This window comes from Myxocyprinus asiaticus, chromosome 37, assembly GCF_019703515.2.
Source record: "Myxocyprinus asiaticus isolate MX2 ecotype Aquarium Trade chromosome 37, UBuf_Myxa_2, whole genome shotgun sequence".
In the NCBI taxonomy this organism is placed as follows: domain Eukaryota; kingdom Metazoa; phylum Chordata; class Actinopteri; order Cypriniformes; family Catostomidae; genus Myxocyprinus; species Myxocyprinus asiaticus.
In genome coordinates this window covers 33,716,984-33,737,191 of record NC_059380.1, presented here as the reverse complement: position 1 = coordinate 33,737,191, position 20,208 = coordinate 33,716,984, and the positions used below count along the sequence as shown (strand labels likewise).

General features: G+C 45.3%; 1 protein-coding gene across 1 annotated transcript in view; it reads left to right on the top strand.

Annotated features, from left to right (window-relative positions):
• The window catches only part of LOC127428308 (inositol 1,4,5-trisphosphate receptor type 1-like), a 373,744-nt gene that overhangs the window by 132,224 nt on the left and 221,312 nt on the right, over positions 1–20,208 (top strand). Inside the window, exons 17-25 of the mRNA XM_051676597.1 lie at positions 2,408–2,549; positions 3,130–3,288; positions 11,397–11,569; positions 11,717–11,836; positions 12,307–12,492; positions 12,847–13,098; positions 13,828–13,969; positions 14,059–14,212; positions 14,369–14,559. Of these exons, the coding sequence (XP_051532557.1) occupies positions 2,408–2,549; positions 3,130–3,288; positions 11,397–11,569; positions 11,717–11,836; positions 12,307–12,492; positions 12,847–13,098; positions 13,828–13,969; positions 14,059–14,212; positions 14,369–14,559 (1,519 nt within the window). The remainder of the gene's footprint in view (positions 1–2,407; positions 2,550–3,129; positions 3,289–11,396; positions 11,570–11,716; positions 11,837–12,306; positions 12,493–12,846; positions 13,099–13,827; positions 13,970–14,058; positions 14,213–14,368; positions 14,560–20,208) is intronic.

Sequence of the window (20,208 nt, the reverse complement as noted above, 5' to 3'; positions counted from 1 at the left end):
TTTGTCTTACTGACGTTGAGGGAGAGGTTGTGCTCCTGACACCAGTGTGTCAGAGTGTGCACCTCCTCTCTGTAGGTTGTTTCATCATTGTCAGTGATCAGACCTACCACCGTCGTGTCATCAGCAAACTTAATGATGGCATTGGAGCTATGTGTTGCCACACAGTCATGTGTGTACAAGGAATACAAGAGTGGGCTGAGAACACAGCCCTATGGGGCTCCAGTGTTGAGGGTCAGTGATAAGGAGATGTTGTTGCCTATTCTAACCACCTGGCATCTGCTTGACAGGAAGTCCAGGATCCAGCTGCACAGCGAGCTGTTTAAGCCCAGAGCCCGGAGTTTCTCATCTAGCTTGGAGGGCACTATGGTGTTGAATGCTGAGCTGTAGTCTACAAACAACATTCTCACATAAGTGTTCTTTTTTTCCAGGTGGGAGAGAGCAGTGTGTATTGTAGATGCAATGGCATCATCAGTGGAGCAGTTGTTGCGGTAAGCAAACTGCAATGGGTCTAGAGAGAGAGGCAGCACAGAGCAGATGTAATCTCTGATTAGCCTCTCAAAGCATTTGCTGATGATGGGGGTCAGAGCAACAGGACACCAGTCATTTAAGCAAGCGATTTTTGTTTGCTTTGGAACAGGCAGAATGGTGGATGTTTTAAAGCATGTGGGGACTACAGACAAAGAGAGGGAAAGGTTGAAAATGTCCGTAAAAACACCAGCCAGCTGGTTCGCGCACGCTCTGATGACGCGGCCCGGAATGCCGTCTGGTATTCACCCATCGGAAGGATTGGGTTACATCTGCTACAGAGACGGAGAGTGAACTAACCTCTGTAGCTTCGGCCGTGAGAGCTCTCTCCACAAGGGTGGTGTTATTTCCTTCAAAACGAGCATAAAAATTATTTAGCTCATCCGGGAGAGAGGCAGCGGTGTTCATGGTGGAGTTTTTAATTCCCTTTAAAGTCCGTGATGATGTTAATTCCCTGCCACATGCTTTTAGAGTTGGTGGTGTTAAACTGTCCTTCAATCTTATTCCTATACTGGCGTTTTGCTGTTCTGATAATTTTTCGGAGGGCATAACTGGCTTGTTTATGCTCCTCCGCATTCCTGGAATTAAAAGCGGCGGTCCGCACGTTAAGTGCCACGCGAACATCGCTATTAATCCATGGCTTCTGGTTCGGATAGATCCGTGTTGTTCTGGTCGGAACGACGTCCTCTACGCACTTTCTGATGAAACACATTACGCTATCAGCGTAAAGCTCAATGTCGTCATCAGAGGCAGACCGGAACATCTCCCAGTCCGTGTGATCAAAACAGTCCTGTAGCGTAGAGTCTGACTGGTCTGACCAGCACTGGATCGTTCTGAGAGTGGGTGCTTCCTGTTTTGGTTTCTGCCTGTAAGCGGGCAGAAGCAGAATGGAAGAGTGGTTCGATTTGCAAAACGGTGGGCGGGGGAGGGATTTGTAGCCATCCCGGAAGGGAGAGTAGCAATGGTCCAAAACCCAGTCCCCTCGTGTGTTGAAACTAATGTGCTGGTGGTATTTTGGTGCGACTGATTTGAAACTGGCTTTATTAAAGTCCCCGGTCACAATGAACGCAGCCTCAGGGTGCGCGGTTTCCTGCTTGCTTATAATCCAATACAGTTCCTTGAGTGCCCAGTCTGTGTTGGCTTGTGGCGGGATGTACACAGCAGTGATAATGACTGCTGTGAATTCCCTCGGTAGCCAGAATGGTCGACACAGAAGCATGAGAAATTCCAGATCAGGAGAGCAGAAAGACTTGATAGAATGTACGTTCCTCTGATCACACCAGGATTTGTTGATCATAAAACATACACCACCACCTCTGCTTTTACCCGAGAGGTCTTTCACTCTGTCCGCTTGGTGCATGGAGAACCCAGTGGGTTCAATGTCTGAGTCTGGAATCTCACAGTCCCTCGTCTCTTGTTGGAAAGAGATCCGCGCTTTCAGCTTGCAGAGCTTAATATCCAGAGACTGAACATTTACCAGTAGAATACTGGGTAGCAGGGGTCGATTTGCGTGGCGTCTTACTCTGATGAGAATGCCGGCTCTGTTTCCCCTTTTTCCTCCTGCATTCCACGGCCGTGCAGCACAGACAAAGGGCTCCGCTTGCATGTTTGTAAACAGCGGGTCGGTATTGAGGAATTTGAAGTCCGGTTTATGGTGTGTAATTGCTCAATCAATGTCCAAAAGTGTTTGTCTGTCGTAGACAATAAGGCAGACAAGATCCAAGACAAAAAACATAAGAACTGTAAACAAAACAAACAAAACACTACCATGTTGTGTCGGAGCTCGCAACGCAGCAGCCATACTCGGCGCCATCTTGTTTGACCTGACATTATAATCATCATGACCTTATTTTCTGCATGCATTCTGTTATGTTTGCATTAGGTTTGTCACTAAGCTTCTAGAAGACCTTGTGTTTTTCGTGGTGGACATTCCCAACAATGGACAGGATGTGTTGGAGATCATGGTCAATAAACCCAACCGTGAACGGCAAAAACTCATGAGAGAACAAAATATCCTAAAGCAAGTAAGTGTGAGCTGAGAAATTACACATTTTACTCTTACAGTGCTTTAAAAAGTTGACCTTAATGGAATAGCACACCCACATTTTTTAATTCTATCTTTATTTACTCATCTGCAAGTTTTTCCAAACCTGTAAGCCAGGGGTGTCAAACTCGGTTCCTGGAGGGCCACAGTCCAGCAGAGTTTAGCTCCAACCTTAATTAAACACACCTGAAGCAGCTAATCAAGGTCTTCAGGAGTGCTTGAAGATTACAAGGAGCCATTTTAGAGCAGGGCTGGAACTAAACTCTGCAGGGCTGCGGACCTCCAGGAACTGAGTTTGACACCCCTGCTGTAAGCTATTATTTTTTTTCTGTGAAACACTAGAGGGTATATTTGAAACTGACTCGGTCGCAGTGATTTTCGAGTGTCTTGATTTAGAATTGAAGCGTTTATATTAAAAGCATTCAGTTGTAAAATTGTAAAGTTTGGCCTCTTCACTTCTTGCTTTGAAACGTTGGAATTGTTTTAGAAAATTTACGAATGAATATAATATTCATTTCATATGATTTCATACATTTACGTCTCCATTTTTACATCCACAGATCTTCAAGCTGCTTCAGGCTCCGTTCACAGACAGTGGTGACGGCCCCATGTTACGCCTAGAAGAGCTGGGTGATCAAAGACATGCCCCCTTCAGGCACATCTGCAGGCTATGTTACCGTGTGCTGCGGCATTCACAGCAGGACTACAGGAAGAACCAGGTGGGTCTACAGGAACACCAGCAGACCTGGGAGCATTGATGCTGCAACACTTGATTATTATTTCTCCCTCGTCCTAGGCGTGAATATGTACAGTAAGTTTTCTTTTGCTTCAGAAAAGTTGTTGCTCAAGAACGTTAAAGGTAGTTGTATATTTTGACACTGTGTCCTAACCAAACGTGAGCAATTTGACTGCGCACCGAATGTGAAACTTCTGCGCAACACTCGATAATCTCAGCAAATCAGAATATAATATAATGTTTAATGTACAGTTATGAGGAGCATGATTTTGGACCAATGAGATTTCAGAGGGGGCGGGGCTATCTGGTATGATGGCATGGAAATGAAAACCAAGTGATCGACAAAATGTCCTGCCGCTTGTCGTGGTCCTTAAAATAGCTTTTATTGCTTGTCACTTTATCATGCCACGTATAGTTTGGACACGATGCTTCCTATGTTGATTTAAGCTAAGAATTTTATATGTTCTCTGCTGGATTTTATCTGTTCTCATGCTGACATGATTAATTTTATCTTGTCTTCAATTTGCTACTCTCAGATGCAATCTTAAACATCAAGATTTTATCTCAACCTGCACGTATGAGTGTGAATTCCTGTGGTTTCCAACATTACACATCTCTAACGAGACACTCATCAGACACATTTCTGCTACATGAACTATATGTCGTTTTTGATCTGAGGGCTTGTATTAAAGAAATAGTTCACCCAAAAATTAAAAGTCTTTTCAATACAATGGCAGTGGATAGTTTCACTTTATCCTCCAAGCTTCAAAAAGGACTCAAAACTATCATAAAAGTAATCTATGCAACTTGTGAATCATATTACAAGTCTTCTGTAGGCAGATGATGGGTTCTGGTGAGAAATAACTACCTTTAAAACATTGTATGCCTTCAGAAGACTTGGTATATGACACACAAGTCACATGGACTACTTTTATGATACTTTTGCCTTCTTTTTGAAGCTTGAAAAAGAATCACAATCAACTGCCATTGTATCTCAGAGTGGGTTATTTATTAATATATCTCATAAGGGTGAGTAAATCATGACAGAATTTAAATTTTTATTTGAACTATCACTTTAAGTGGCTGTGGCAGCGGGGGCGTGGTCAAGCATCTCTCCAGAGAGAGAGAAAGTGGTAAGGGCGCTTACACCTGAGCTAAATTATGTCTAACACCTGTCTCTAATTTCAGTGAGCACGGGGAGAGTGACATAAATAGAGACACACCACAAATAGAAGAGAGAGAGCTTGGGCACCACAGATGGGAATGAAACAAAGAGTGTTATTATTATAAATGATGAGAGTTTATTTTGTGTAGCAGTGTGTGATTGGAGATTAACTTAGTGGATAACGCAAAGACTGTGAGACTGTAATTGTGCTACAGACGCAGAAAATAAATCCTTACCTAAACAAGGAAAGCTTGTTTGGGTCAAAAATGGATGGAAGTCGTCCCGTAGAGTCCTCCCAGTTGGCGGAGATCCTCCAAGCCCTCACCAGCCTACATAAGAGCCACCAACAGACACTGCTTGAGCTCCGACAAGATCAAGACCGCCGGTTTGTCGAGCTCCTGCATGCTCAAGCCGAGGACTGGCAGGTGATCCGGAGCCTCCTCAGCCAGGAGGCGTCCTCAGCCGCGACCCCGGACACTCCCACGCCGTTACCCCCTTCAGCATTACAGAAAATGGGGGCGGCGGACAACCCTGAGGCCTTCCTGGATTTGTTAGAGCGGACCGCCGAGATCTGGGGCTGGCCACTCGGCCAATGGGCGGCCCGACTGATCCCACTATTGTCCGGGGAAGCCCAGCTCGCGGCTCAACAACTGCCAGCGATGAGCCTCCTGGCCTACGGAGATTTAAAAAGAGCCATCTTGCAACGGGTTGGTCGCACTCCAGAGGAAAGTCGTCAACTCTTCCGGAGTTTGAAGTTGGAGAGCTCCGACCGCCCGTTTGCCTTCGCCCAGCGGCTCCGTGACGCCTTCCGAAGATGGCTGCTAGCGGCAGACCGCGACGTCCATGGAATTATCGACCAGGTGGTACTGGAACAATTCACAGATCAACTGCCAAAAGGGACGGCGGAGTGGGTCCAGTGCCACCGCCCGGCGTCGTTGGAGGAAGCTGTCCGACTTGCGGAGGACCACATGGCGGCGATCCCGAGGGCGGAAGAGCCCTCCTACATTTTCTCTCCTCCCTCTGTTTCTTCCCCCTCCCCCTCTCCTCTCGTTCTGCTCTCTCTCCAGGTCCCGTTACTGCCCCACGCAGACGAGGAGGACTTCAGCTCCTGAGACCAGTTCCCTGGGTGTGGGAGGCGACACCTTCCCCTACTCCAATGCCCCGCCGCTCTCCCCCTCGGGGGGGGGGGCGCCCACTGACGCAAGTGCGGGCGTAGCGCCTGGGCCGGCCTGCTGGAGGTGCGGAGACCCGAGCCACTTCCGAGATCAGTGCCCTCTGATGGAGCTGGGGACGGTGATGCAGGTCTCTGACCTCCCACAGGCTGCCCCCGACCGGTCCGGAGTGTACCGGATACCAGTAAGTGTCAAGGGGGGTACTCACCAAGCATTGGTGGACACCGGTTGTGATCGAACCACTATCCACCAACGCCTGGTTCAACCCGAGGCATTGGTCACAACTAAAACGGTGAAGGTGAAATGTGTACACGGGGATATTCACAAGTATCCGGTGGTGACCCTGATGATTAAATTACGGGGGAAAAAGCATAGAGTGGAGGCCGTGGTTAGTTCCCGCCTCACCCATCCGCTGATTTTGGGGACTGATTGGCCTGATTTTAGAGTTTTATTAAAGGGAATTTGCGTGGATGGGTCCTGTACGAAAATAGGGAGATGTGTGATGTGCGATGCTCTGGCAGGGGAGGCGGAGCCGGGGCCGTCCTCGACAGCTCCACGTCATAATGACGAGAGAGGGGGAGAGGCTGCAGCCCCTCCCCTTCTCAGGGAATTCCCTGAGGGGGATTTCCCTTTGGAGCAGTCGCGAGACGAAACCCTCAAACACGCCTTTGACCAAGTGAGAGTCATCAATGGTCAATGACTCCAGCCTGACATCGCCCTTTCATACCCCTATTTTGCAATTATAAATGAGCGGTTGTATAGAGTGACACAGGACACTCGGACCAAAGAGGATACAACCCAACTTTTGATTCCAAGGAGCCGTCGGGAAATGGTATTCCAGGCGGCTCATTATAATCCCATGGCAGGTCACTTAGGAGAAAGGAAGACACTGAACCGTCTAATAGCCCGTTTCTATTGGCCGGGCATTGGCGGCGATGTCCGCAGGTGGTGTGCGGCACGCCGCGAATGCCAGCTGGTTAACCCACTGGCCACCCCAAAAGCGCCATTGCGCCCTCTCCCTCTGATCGAGGTCCCCTTTGAGAGAATTGGAATGGACCTCATCGGGCCATTAGAACAGTCAGCATGCGGACATCGCTTTGTATTGGTCCTAGTGGACTATGCAATGCGATATCCGGAAGCAGTGCCTCTTCGCAACATCTCAGCACGCAGTGTTGCGGAGGCACTCTTCAAAATAATCTCCCGAATGGGGATTCCGAATGAAATCCTCACTGATCAGGGCACAACGTTTATGTCACGGACACTACGCGAACTGTATGAGTTGTTAAATATTAAATCGATTCGCACCAGTGTGTACCATCCTCAAACAGATGGCCTGGTGGAACGATTTAATAAAACCCTCAAAAACATGATTCGTAAGTTCGTGCACGATGATGCTAGAAATTGGGATAAATGGCTCGACCCCCTGTTATTTGCAGTACGAGAGGTCCCGCAAGCCTCCACTGGCTTCTCCCCATTCGAGCTGCTGTATGGGCGACGCCCACGCGGTGTGCTTGATGTATTGCGAGAGGCCTGGGAGGAGGGACCTTCAAACAGTAAAAATGAAATTCAGTACTTTCTTGATCTTCGAGCAAAACTCCACACTTTGGGGCAGCTAACACAGGAGAATTTGCTCCAAGCTCAAGAACGACAGCGCCGACTGTGACAGGGGAACTCAGCTAAGGGAATTTGCACCGGGAGATAAAGTGCTTGTATTGCTTCCTACATCGAGCTCTAAACTACTCGCCAAGTGGCAAGGACCATTTGAGGTCACACTACGAGTGGGAGATCTCAATTATGAGGTTAAACGAACTGATAGAGGGGGCGCACGTCAAATATACCACCTCAATCTCCTGAAATTGTGGAGGGAGGCGGTTCCCGTGACGTTGGCTACGGTAGTTCCTGAGAAGGCGGAGCTCGGACCGGAGGTGAGTTCAAAACATAAACAGTTCACCCCGGTCATTTGCGGAGACCACCTCTCACCGAGTCAACTCACGGAGGTTGCTAAGTTGCAACAGGAGTTTGCGGATGTGTTCTCCCCTCTACTGGGGTGTACAAACCTCATCTATCACCACATCGAGACTGAGCTGGGGGTTGTGGTACGTAGCCGCCCCTATCGATTACCTGAACACAAGAAGAAAATCGTTCAGGAAGAATTGGATGCGATGCTCGATATGGGGGTAATAGAAGAATCCCACAGCGATTGGTCCAGCCCAGTTGTTCTAGTGCCTAAGAGCGACGGGTCTGTGCGATTCTGTGTGGATTATAGGAAAGTCAACGCGGTGTCTAAATTTGATGCGTATCCAATGCCTCGCGTTGATGAGTTGCTCAATCGGTTGGGCACTGCTCGATTTTACTCGACACTGGATTTGACAAAGGGTTATTGGCAGATCCCCTTGACACCAATTTCCCGTAAGAAAACCGCCTTCTCCACACCGTTTGGATTACACCAATTTGTGACACTTCCGTTCGGTTTGTTTGGGGCCCCGGCTACATTTCAGCGTCTCATGGACCGAATCCTCAGACCGCATTCAGCCTACGCCGCTGCCTATTTAGATGATATCATCATTTACAGCAATGATTGGCAGCGGCACATGCAACATCTGAGGGCGGTTCTGAGATCGCTGAGCCAAGCGGGACTCACAGCGAACCCGAAGAAGTGTGCGATTGGGCGGGTGGAGGTACGGTATCTGGGGTTCCACTTGGGCCACGGGCAGGTGCGTCCCCAAATTGACAAAACAGCAGCGATTGCGACCTGCCCGAGACCCAAGACCAAAAAGGGGGTGAGACAGTTCCTGGGGCTGGCTGGCTATTATAGAAGGTTCGTACCCAATTATTCGGACGTCACCAGCCCGCTGACTGATCTCACTAAAAAGGGAGCTCCAGACCCGGTCCAATGGACGGAGCAGTGTCAGCGGGCGTTCACGCAAGTTAAAGCCGCACTTTGCGGGGGGCCGCTTTTACATTCACCTGACTTCTCTCTCCCTTTTGTTTTACAGACAGATGCTTCAGACAGGGGGCTGGGGGCCGTACTCTCGCAGGTGGTGGAGGGGGAGGAGCGCCCGGTGCTGTACATTAGCCGTAAGCTCTCGTTAAGGGAAACTAAGTACAGCACCGTGGAAAAGGAGTGTCTCGCCATCAAGTGGGCGGTCCTCACTCTCCGATACTACCTGTTGGGGTGGGCCTTCACCCTCTGCTCCGATCACGCCCCCCTCCAGTGGCTCCACCACATGAAAGATACTAATGCCCGGATCACCCGTTGGTATCTGGCTCTTCAGCCGTTTAAGTTCAAGGTGGTCCACAGACCGGGGGCGCAGATGGCTGTCGCTGATTTCCTTTCCAGAAATGGGGGGGGGAGTGGTAGGCAGGCCGGATGCCGCCCCGGCCTGAGTCGGGCGGTGGGGATATGTGGCAGCGAGGGCGTGGTCAAGTATCTCCGGAGAGAGAGAAAGGGGTAAGGGCGCTTACACATGAGCTAAATTATGTCTAACACCTGTCTCTAATTTCAGTGAGCATGGGGAGAGCGGCATAAATAGAGACACACCGCAAATAGAAGAGAGAGAGCCTGGGCAACACAGACGGGAATGAAACAAAGAGTGTTATTATTATAAATGATAAGAGTTTATTTTGTGTAGTGGTGTGCAATTGGAGATTAACTTAGTGGATAACGCAAAGACTGTGAGACTGTAATTGTGCTACAGACGCAGAAAATAAATCCTTACCTAAACAAGGAAAGCTGCTTCTCGCCTCCTCCTTTACAGTGGCCTTTTAAACTATTTTGGGCAGTTCTAAAGCTCTTCAGTACTGTATACAGTGGTGTGAAAAAGTGTTTGCCCCCTTCCTGATTTCTTATTTTTTTGCATGTTTGTCACACTTAAATGTTTCAGATCATCAAACAAGTTTAAAAATTAGTCAAAGATAACACAAGTAAACACAAAATGCAGTTTTTAAATGAAGGTTGTTATTGTTAAGGGAAAACAAAATCCAAACCTACATGGCCCTGTGTGAAAAAGTGTTTGCCCCACCTGTTAAAACATAACTGTGGTTTATCACACCTGAGTTCAATTTCTCTAGCCACACCCAGGCCTGATTACTGCCACACCTGTTCTCAATCAAGAAATCACTTAAATAGGACCTGCCTGACAAAGTGAAGTAGACCAAAAGATCTTCAAAAGCTAGACATCATGCCGAGATCCAAAGAAATTCAGGAACAAATGAGAAAGAAAGTAATTGAGATCTATCAGTCTGGAAAAGGTTATAAAGCCATTTCTAAAGCTTTGGGACTCCAGAGAACCACAGTGAGAGCCATTATCCACAAATAATGGCGAAAACATGGAACAGTGGTGAACCTTCCCAGGAGTGGCCGGCCGACCAAAATTACCCCAAGAGCGCAGCGACGACTCATCCAAGAGGTCACAAAAGACCCCACAACAACATCCAAAGAACTGCAGGCCTCTCTTGCCTCAGTTAAGGTCAGTGTTCATGACTCCACCATAAGAAAGAGACTGGGCAAAAATGGCCTGCATGGCAGAGTTCCAAGACGAAAACCACTGCTGAGCAAAAAGAACATTAAGGCTCGTCTCATTTTTGCCAGAAAACATCTTGATGATCCCCAAGACTTTTGGGAAAATACTCTGTGGACTGACGAGACAAAAGTTGAACTTTTTGGAAGGTGTGTGTCCCATTACATCTGGCGTAAAATTAACACCGCATTTCAGAAAAAGAACATCATACCAACAGTAAAATATGGTGGTGGTAGTGTGATGGTCTGGGGCTGTTTTGCTGCTTCAGGACCTGGAAGACTTGCTGTGATAAATGGAACCATGAATTCTGCTGTCTACCAAACAATCCTGAAGGAGAATGTCCGGCCATCTGTTTGTGACCTCACGCTGAAGCGAACTTGGGTTCTGCAGCAGGACAATGATCCAAAACACACCAGCAAGTCCACCTCTGAATGGCTGAAGAAAAACAAAATGAAGACTTTGGAGTGGCCTAGTCAAAGTCCTGACCTGAATCCTGTTGAGATGCTGTGGCATGACCTTAAAAAGGCAGTTCATGCTCAAAAACCCTCCAACGTGGCTGAATTACAACAATTCTGCAAAGATGAGTGGGCCAAAATTCCTCCACAGCGCTGTAAAAGACTCATTGCAAGTTATCGCAAACGCTTGATTGCAGTTGTTGCTGCTAAGGGTGGCCCAACCAGTTATTAGGTTTAGGGGGCAATCACTTTTTCACACAGGGCCATGTAGGTTTGGATTTTGTTTTCCCTTAATAATAACAACCTTCATTTAAAAACTGCATTTTGTGTTTACTTGTGTTATGTTTGACTAATATTTAAACTTGTTTGATGATCTGAAACATTTAAGTGTGACAAACATGCAAAAAAATAAGAAATCAGGAAGGGGGCAAACACTTTTTCACACCACTGTATATTTATAATTTGTCACTTTTATCTAAAAAACAAATTACAGTACACTTATTAAAAGGACAGTTCCCCTTGCTGAACTTGTGGTTAAGGTGATCAAGGGTACAGCAGTTCATGGGTCAACCCTTGCAGAGTTTGAACCTACAACCTTTTAGTTACCAGCCAGGATTTTTACTCACTAGGCTCCACCACCCCTACATGGATAGGTATACAGAGGGGTTTCATAGATTCAGCGCTAACCACAGTCAAATAAAATCTTACATAGCTCTGTAAATATAAGAATTGGTGAAAGAACTGATGCATTACTCCATATCTTTGTGTCCCTTGTCCAGGAATACATCGCAAAGCAGTTCCGCTTCATGCAGAAACAGATCGGCTACGACGTGTTGGCCGAGGATACAATAACAGCCCTCCTCCACAACAACCGCAAGCTTTTGGAGAAACACATAACAGCGGCAGAAATCGACACATTTGTCAGCCTTGTGAGGAAAAACCGTGAGCCAAGGTGGGAGAGAGTTTGTGCTAACTTAATTAATAACTGATAAAAGATAAAGGTATCCAAAAGTTTGAGAGCAACAGTTCAGCAATATTTGCATATAGAAGTATCTAGACATAGAAGGTCTGGCATGTTTGATGTGTCATTTGTGCTCAGGTTTCTAGACTACCTATCGGATCTGTGTGTGTCCATGAACAAGTCCATTCCAGTGACCCAGGAGCTCATCTGTAATGCAGTCCTGAACCCTGCCAATGTGGACATCCTTATAGAGACCAAGTGAGGCATTTTGATCTTTTCCTCTACATTCTGCTGTTATGACCTATTATGCTCCTGTAAACTGTCTTTCATATTCAAACCAGAGGGCTCATCTTCCTTTCTCTTCTTCCTTCCTTCCTCTTTTTCCTTGCCTTGCTTTGTCTTACCCTTCTCTTTTTTCCCTTCCTTTCTCTTTTTTCCCTTTCTTTTTTCTTTCCTTCCTCTTTTTCCTTCCTTCCTTCCTTCCTTACTCTTTTTCCTTTCTTTTTCTTTCTTTCCCTCTTCTTTTCTCCATTCTCTACATCCTTCCTTCATTCCTAACCCCTTTCTTTCTTTATTTCTTTCTTCTTTCCCTCTTCTTTTCTCCATTCTCTACATCCTTCCTTCATTCCTCACCCTTTCCTTCCTTCCTTCCTTCCTTCCTTACTCTTTTTTTCCCATCCTGCTCTCTCTCTCTCTCTCTCTCTCTCTCTCTCTCTCTCTCGTACCAGGCTGGTGCTGTCTCGGTTTGAGGTGGAGTCAGGAGAAGGTCCCGTGGAGGCGGAAGAGGATGAAGAGGAGGTGTGGTTGTTTTGGAAGGACAATAATAAAGAGATTAGGAGTAAGAGCATCAGGGAGCTGGCACAGGACGCCAAAGAGGGCCAGAAAGATGACCAGGAAGTCATTAGCTACTACAGGTCAGCCAACAGCCAGAGTGCAATGGGAAACAAGCCAAAGGTTAAGAGGTTTTAAGTGAAAAGCCAAAGAATGGCATGATGTGGATCACTGATTGAAAGATTGTGAAGACTGTAAAAACTTCAGAATACCAAAACTTTATTTTAAGGCTTTAATTGTAGGTTTTAATATAGTCTCAGGCTTTTGGGTTTCAATGTACATCTAAATCTACATGCATGTATTCCTTGGAGGCTTCACAGTGATCACTTCATCATTGGGAAATTCAAATACAGAAACAGAAAGATCTAAAACCAAATGGAAACCTCCATTCTTTCAGTAACCTGCAGTAAAGTTCTCCTGATCCATTTCTTCCTTAGATACCAGCTGAACCTTTTTGCGCGGATGTGTTTGGACCGTCAGTATTTGGCCATTGAGAAGATCTCCAGCGAGCTGGATGTGGATTTGATCCTGCGCTGCATGTCTGATGAAGATCTTCCCTATGACCTGCGTGCCTCATTCTGCCGGCTGATGCTACACATGCATGTGGACCGTGACCCTCAGGAACAGGTCATGCCTGTGAAATATGCCAGGCTGTGGTCCGAGATACCCTCCAAAATTGCCATTGATGAGTATGTTGAGGATTTTAATTGCCATTTCAAGGTCAAAGTCTTTTATTTGTCACATACAGTACATTTATTGTATTGTGCAGACGCTTAAATTGGACTGATATGTGTGTAAATGCCACAGTAAGTGCTATTGGTACAAGAACATTTGACATATTTTTCCATTCTGAGGTATTTTTCCCTAAACATTTGTGGGTTTTTGTATTTTTTTGGTTTCTGTCAGACAAAAAATTGGTTAAAGGCATAGTTCAACCAAAAACGAAAATTCTCTCATCATTTACTCACCCTCATGCCATCCAAGATGTGTATGACTTTCTTCTGCTGAACACAAATTATGTCTTCTGAAGCGATCCAATAATAGCTTCCTTTTTCAATGTACATCTTGCCATTGCAGTCTCTAGGCACAATCAAGATTTCAAGCTCGATTATACTTTCTAGTGCTTGATGCATGTGCAGAGCCCTAGATGGTGCTATAGGAAGTATAATCGAGCTTGAAATCATGATCACCATGGAGGCTGTCAAGATGCACAGTGAAAAAGGAGTTAAGTTTTGGTCTGTTCTCACCCAAAACTGACTGGATAACTTCAGAAGACGTTGATTAAACCACTGGAGTTTGATGGATTGTGTTTATGCTGACTTGATCTGCTTTTTGGTGCTTCAAAGGCCTAGCCTCCATTCATGTGCATTAATTGGGTGAACTATCCCTTTAATTTCATGTTGTCCATGTTGATTTAGTTATGATAATGATGGAACCAGCAGAGATGAGATAAAGGAACGTTTTGCGCTCACTATGGATTTTGTGGAGAACTACCTCAGGGACGTCGTGTGTCAAAATGTTCCTTTCTCCGATAAAGAAAAAAACAAACTCACTTTTGAGGTAAGCCACCTGTCCAACAAATGGAAGTGCGAGACATGAGGGGCATTTTGGACATAACTTACATTTTTTTGTCTTTTTGTTTTTCTCAGGTTGTGAATTTAGCTAGAAACCTTATTTACTTCGGCTTTTACAACTTCAGTGACCTGTTGCGTTTGACGAAGATCCTGTTGGCAATATTAGACTGTGCTCACGTCAGCACCATCTGTCCCATCAACAAAATGGAAAAGGGGGATGAGTCCAAAAGTAATGGACTACAATTGTTTGTTGTACTGACTTACTGAGTTTGCACATGACTTTCAGAGATTTTTTTATACCCGTTAAACATGTTTAAGCAGAAAGATGTGGTAGATCTGTTTCATCAGAGAAGTTTCAACACTTTCTTGTCGATATTCCTCTCAGGTAGAAATGTAATGAGATCCATCCATGGAGTTGGGGAGCTGATGACCCAGGTGGTGCTAAGAGGCGGAGGGTTCTTGCCAACAACCCCCACAACCCCCCCAGATGGTGATGCGATCAAGACTCAGACAGAACCAGAAAAGGAAGACATTCTGGTGATGGACACCAAGCTGAAGATCATAGAGATCCTACAGGTGATCCTTCTGTATTTTTTGTTTTTGTAGAAATATACAAGTAATGGAATGGATTTGAATGGGCTGAATTCTGCGGGGGTTAAAAGTGTGAAGTATTTTGTTTGATTGCAACAAATTCCCATTGCTTACTATAGTCATACTGAACATGCAATGAGTACTCAACGAAACTGATCCTCTTTACCACGGGAAGTACCGGTGTGTAAAAACTTCTCACATGTGATGCCTGTTTCACATACAGTATGATCCGTATGCAATATGTATGCAGTACGTATTTTTTTCAGTGCCCATGTTAACAGGTTAGAGCATTCAGATTGCACGTGGATACAGCATGGCAATGCATTGCAGGAGTGGTGCAGAAGCAGCAGTGCAGCGATCTTTTCCGCTTCGAGTCTATTTTTGCTGTGCTGCACGCGCTGAATTAAAGAGATAGCGCATTGTTCGTGGTCAAAATGAACATGTATTGACACAAAAATGTAGCAATTTCACCATAAATGCATATAATTAAAGTCTACTGTGTTTCACAGTCACCATATGACTTTCAGCCCTGGGTAAAGTAAAGAAAACCAAAGCACACTATTACCAGGAGTTGCAGAAATAACAAATGCGATCAGAAGGTTATCTAAAGATTTTTTCATGTGAAATACACTACACAGCATGTTATATTATATGGGGGGGGGGAGGGGGAAAGGGGGAGACACTCGCATCTCAGCAGGGAGCGGCAGTCACATGACAGGCTGGTGGTGAGAACTACACCTTACCACACATTTGGAAAAACAAGACATAATGGATGACACTCATCGTGGAGGTGGAAAAACATAAAGTTATCTATGACCCGCAGGATTTATTGTATGAAGGTTTAGATGCAAAAGAAAAGGCATGGGAGGCAGTTTCCTCAGCGGTTTGTGTGGATGATATGTTTTAATTTAAAATGTTTGTGATACTACCTTTTTACGTAAGAGAGGTACCATGTTTAAATTTTTAAAATCAAAATAATGGCGAACTACTTACCCATTGTTGTATTTGTGGTATACAGAAACCGCGGATCAGTTGCACACTGCAAACGCATCTTATGTGAAAGCACAATCAAGCGCGTGCTGCTTCCGCACCGCGTACGCAATGCATACGTACTGCAGATGGATCATGTGTGAAACGGGCATGAGACTTGTTCGCAAAATCACTGCCAGGAGGCGCAAAGGAACACTTTTGTTACTACAGAAAGTGAGAGTTATTATGTTTAGCATTGTTTATATTATTATTTGTATTGTATTTATCATTTTGATGTGTAGAAGGCGATCTAACAATGCAAAATTAATGGCAGCGTTAAAGTTATACCCTAGTTAGCTCATGAATTGGAATATAGAATTTGTTTTAGAACGTCAACCTTTTTCAATAAATTCAATAAAACTGTTACTTCAGGGGGGCCTGGGTAGCTCAGCGAGTAAAGACGCTGACTACCACCCCTGGAGTCATGAGTTCAAATCCAGGGTGTGCTGAGTGACTCCAGCCAGGTCTCCTAAGCCAGTGTTTCCCAACCACTAGTGTGCCGTGAAAGAATGTTAGGAGTGCTGTGGAAAATTATCAAATTCCACAAAATAAATGCATGAAAAAAAAACAAATCAGGGATACAAACTCCTTACCTTTCAGATAAATTCGCCATTTTGAAACCATAATCGGTCACTTTTGTGATTGTGAAGAGCAATGATTAATGTGCAAAAGTGACTGATATTTATACGTGTTAAGGGTCTTGCACATGACTCGCGTCAGCGCTGCAGAATACATTGAAGTCTGTGAAGTGACGCCACTTTACACCAAAGTGTTTTTCATGTATTCAGATAGAAGACAAAGGCAGGCCTAACAGTCATAAAAACATTCCTCAAGCCCCCTCCTTCTTAGTCGTAAATTTTACTGATAAAAATCACGCCAAAATCAAACAAAGGGAGTCCAAAACAGACTACAGATCCTAAAGGATCGAGCGCTCAACTCCTATTGGATGAGGCATACCACAGAACGTCCCTCAAACATGACATCATCAGGACTTCAAATAATTCTGAAATGCTTCCAAAGTTGCTTCCAGCGACTTAGTTCACCGAATACGGACGTAGCTTTTTGCTGCTCTCCGGTGCAGCCTCGTGGCATAAGGAAGTAATGTCCGACTTGAAACAGTAGCCATACAATCTCCATCTCGCTGGACGAGTTGAGATTACTCTGTGTTCAACCGAACACTCTAACGGATCCGAAGGAGACCGCCGAGCAATTCGCATCTTCATCCGTTGGCCTACAGAAGTGAAGAGATTAAAGATTTCTCTTCCATCTTCAATCAAGTCGACATTTCTGAGTTCTCCGCCAGCCCGCCGAGAATCAACAGCCGTACCGGCCGCCGACAATCAACAGCCGTACCGCCCGCCGACAGCGCGAGGAAACGACCTCTCGTCATCACACGAGCCTCAAGGAACCGGGTCAAAGTTAAAGGACGGAGGAAAACACATTCTACCTGTGTCCTCATGCGATTCAAGTAAGAGGTTACGTCTGGGCAGAGATAGAATATTATAGTGTGTTATTCTTGTGTTTCAAGGATTTTGCTTGTACAGTTTACGGACCGCCATGTCCGCTAATTATTAATACTCAGGGTATTAATTATCACGAATTTGTTTTGCTGTATTGTGGTCCAACCAAATTGGACTGTTGTGCATTTTTGCCATCGCGGGTGAGACAGCAACTGAGTTCATCCATTAAAGAGTCAAATAACAAGGGACTTTTACGAGCCCCGCTCGTAAAACCGCGTCTCTGAGTGATGAACACGGCTGCTTTATCTCCAGCTATCGCGAAATCAGCTTTCGGGCCGTCACTTAATCATCTCTCTCTCTCTCTCTCTCTCTCTCTCTCTCTCTCTCACTAACCACACTGACACACACACACACACACACAGTCACACACACACCTTATGTGTTATAGGATTATTTTTATTTCCATATCTAATCATATCACTGTTTAGTTTGTAGTTGTAAGTCGGAAGTTTATTGACTGCATTGTATTAATTATTAATTGATATTACTGCATAAATAAACTTTTGTTTATATTACAAAGAGAAGTGTTTTGGTTTGTTTTGCATACGCCTGTGTCATGCTGACGGGATGTCAGTGCTCGGATTCAAACCTTCATTCATTGTTTTTTTCCCGAAAATCGATATTCTTCGGATGTCGATTTTCCTAAGAAAACAATCTAATATTGAGACTGTTTTAATATTCGGTTATTAGTCCCTGATTTCAGGGTGGTGCACCGTCAATGTTAATCCTTATTAATATTCTATTGATTTTTGATAATTGATAATTATCTTAGATTGAATTTGAATGATCAATAAGCTAGTGTTAATTTTAATTAATGTTTCATCGACGTTAACAATTAACGATTATCTTTGATAACTGTTGATTTAAAGGATTAAAAAAAGCTAACATTGATTCTCATCAATGTTCTATTGATTTGAATAATTAATAATTATCTTTGATAATTATGAATTATTGCTAATAACCAAACTTACTCCTAAACGTAGCACACTACATTTACTGGAGTCCCATATGAGGTTTTAATGAGTTAGATACAATTAATTAATTTAAATATTGATTAATAACTACAGAAATAATTATTAATTATTTCTGATAGTAACACTGATCTAAACAACCAGTAAAGCCCTACATAATAATTGGTGCCCCGTGTGAGGCATCCTACGTGCCAGTTCTGTCACAGTGTGTATGCATAAGAATCCAAAGTAATAACTTGAAATCCTTACTTCAAAGTTTGGTTCTGTTTGACAATTTACTTCTCAAAACTTGCCAAACATAAGCCAGTGTGGTGTGAAAGTGCTCTTAAGAGTGAATTGGGGTTGGAAAATTTACTATAGTCTGCTTAAAATCTGCTGTTGTTATTATTTAACTCCTAACGCTTTCATCTAAATGTTACAGAGAGGTGCCAAGTCACTTCATTGACATCCACCAAAGAGAGAACACAGTGAAATTTGCACATTACATAACAGTAGACCGTAAGCCACAGGTCGAAGCCTCTCAACTGTGCTTTCGTGTTAGCATTATATCAGCTGTAAAACAACAAGCTGTCAGAGCCACTATCACAAGAATTTTTACGGCCCCAGTAAAATGAGTCACCAATCGCCCTATGTGACTGGAGCTGAAGCTCCACAGAGGTTAGTCGACCCAGCACTGCAAGATGTAGTTGCTGCTGTCCTCCGTCTCTCCATAGAGGAGAGAAATAACCTTAATGGCTACAATATTAGTCGTTGTGATGAAGCATTGCAGGAACTAGTTGATTATGTCAACAACCCGGTCGGGAAGCCAATGCGCACAATCCTGGACCTTGTGGGCCAAATGTTCCTTCTTCATCACTGCAAAACCCAACTGCAAACCGCCGAGCACCAGGCCCAGCTCGCACAGCTGCAGAGCAGCTATCAAGCGGTGCAGAATGAAAATCTCAGCCTGCACCAAGAAATTAGGTGCACTCAAGCTGAGAAAGTCCAGGCACAGGAAGATAATGCCTGGATGCAGGAGGAAAACGAAGCCCTGCGCAGGCAGCTTCAAGCTGCCCAGCTAAAAGTAGAGTCAGATCAGGTAAGTGCAGCTGAAACGCACCGCACGACATCTGACATAGAAGAGGGCTCCCTTTGTAGCACTACGCGTAGAAATGTGCCCCTGAGAAACCCAGGAACACACGCTAGGAGCCGAGCTGCTAGTGGTACAGTCTCTGACTTCGTCCTCCAAGACACCTTTCAAAATCCTCCAGCGGCCCGCTGGTTGGATGCAGGTGCCCCTCCTTATAGTTGCCCTCCTCAGTCATTTTTCAGTCACGACACCGTGCGTTTCAAACCGACTGATTCCACACCACGAAGGGGGGACAATTATTTTCAAGCCCAGAGTGGTGTAAGCGGCTCAAAGATCCCATTAGCCAGGGAGCTGTACGCAACCCGGGGTCCACCCCCACGCGTAGACTGGACTCCTTCCCCACCACGAAGGGGAGGAAGTCGTCCTCATCGCTATAGCGATCAGAGTGACTATGATGTTTCGGATGACTCGGACGACCCGTGGTCATACCGACACCAACGCTTGCGCATCCGACAACTCGAGTCCCTCGCAGGGGACATAGAACGCTTTGACCCAAATAATCGAGATTCAAACATCGACAATTATCTTAGGGAAATTGAGCACTGCCTGATTGATTTGCCTTACGCTTCGTCGCGCGAAAAACTCAAGCTCATATGGAAGACCACGGTAAGGAGTGTCCATGCGTTCATGGAAACGCTACCGACTGGTACACAAAACCGCTACTCAGCTCTGTGTAAAGCCCTACGCGAGGAGTATTCGCTGTATATCGATGAAACCTCCGCTACCATAGCTACTTTCGCCATCGCCCAGAAGAGGCACGAGCCTCCGCGTGAGTATTATAGACGCCTGAGAACCACGTACTTCCAAGGAAGTAATGCACCAGGTCTGGAGGAGGAACGAGCTTTCAAGTCTCTTTTCCTTCACAACCTCCACGAGTGCGTGCGATATGACGTCACAATGCACTGCAGAATGGGCAACCCCACCATGCAGGAAATCAGAAAGTACACGCAACTGGCATGGGAGACACGCGTGCGCCCTGCCCGAG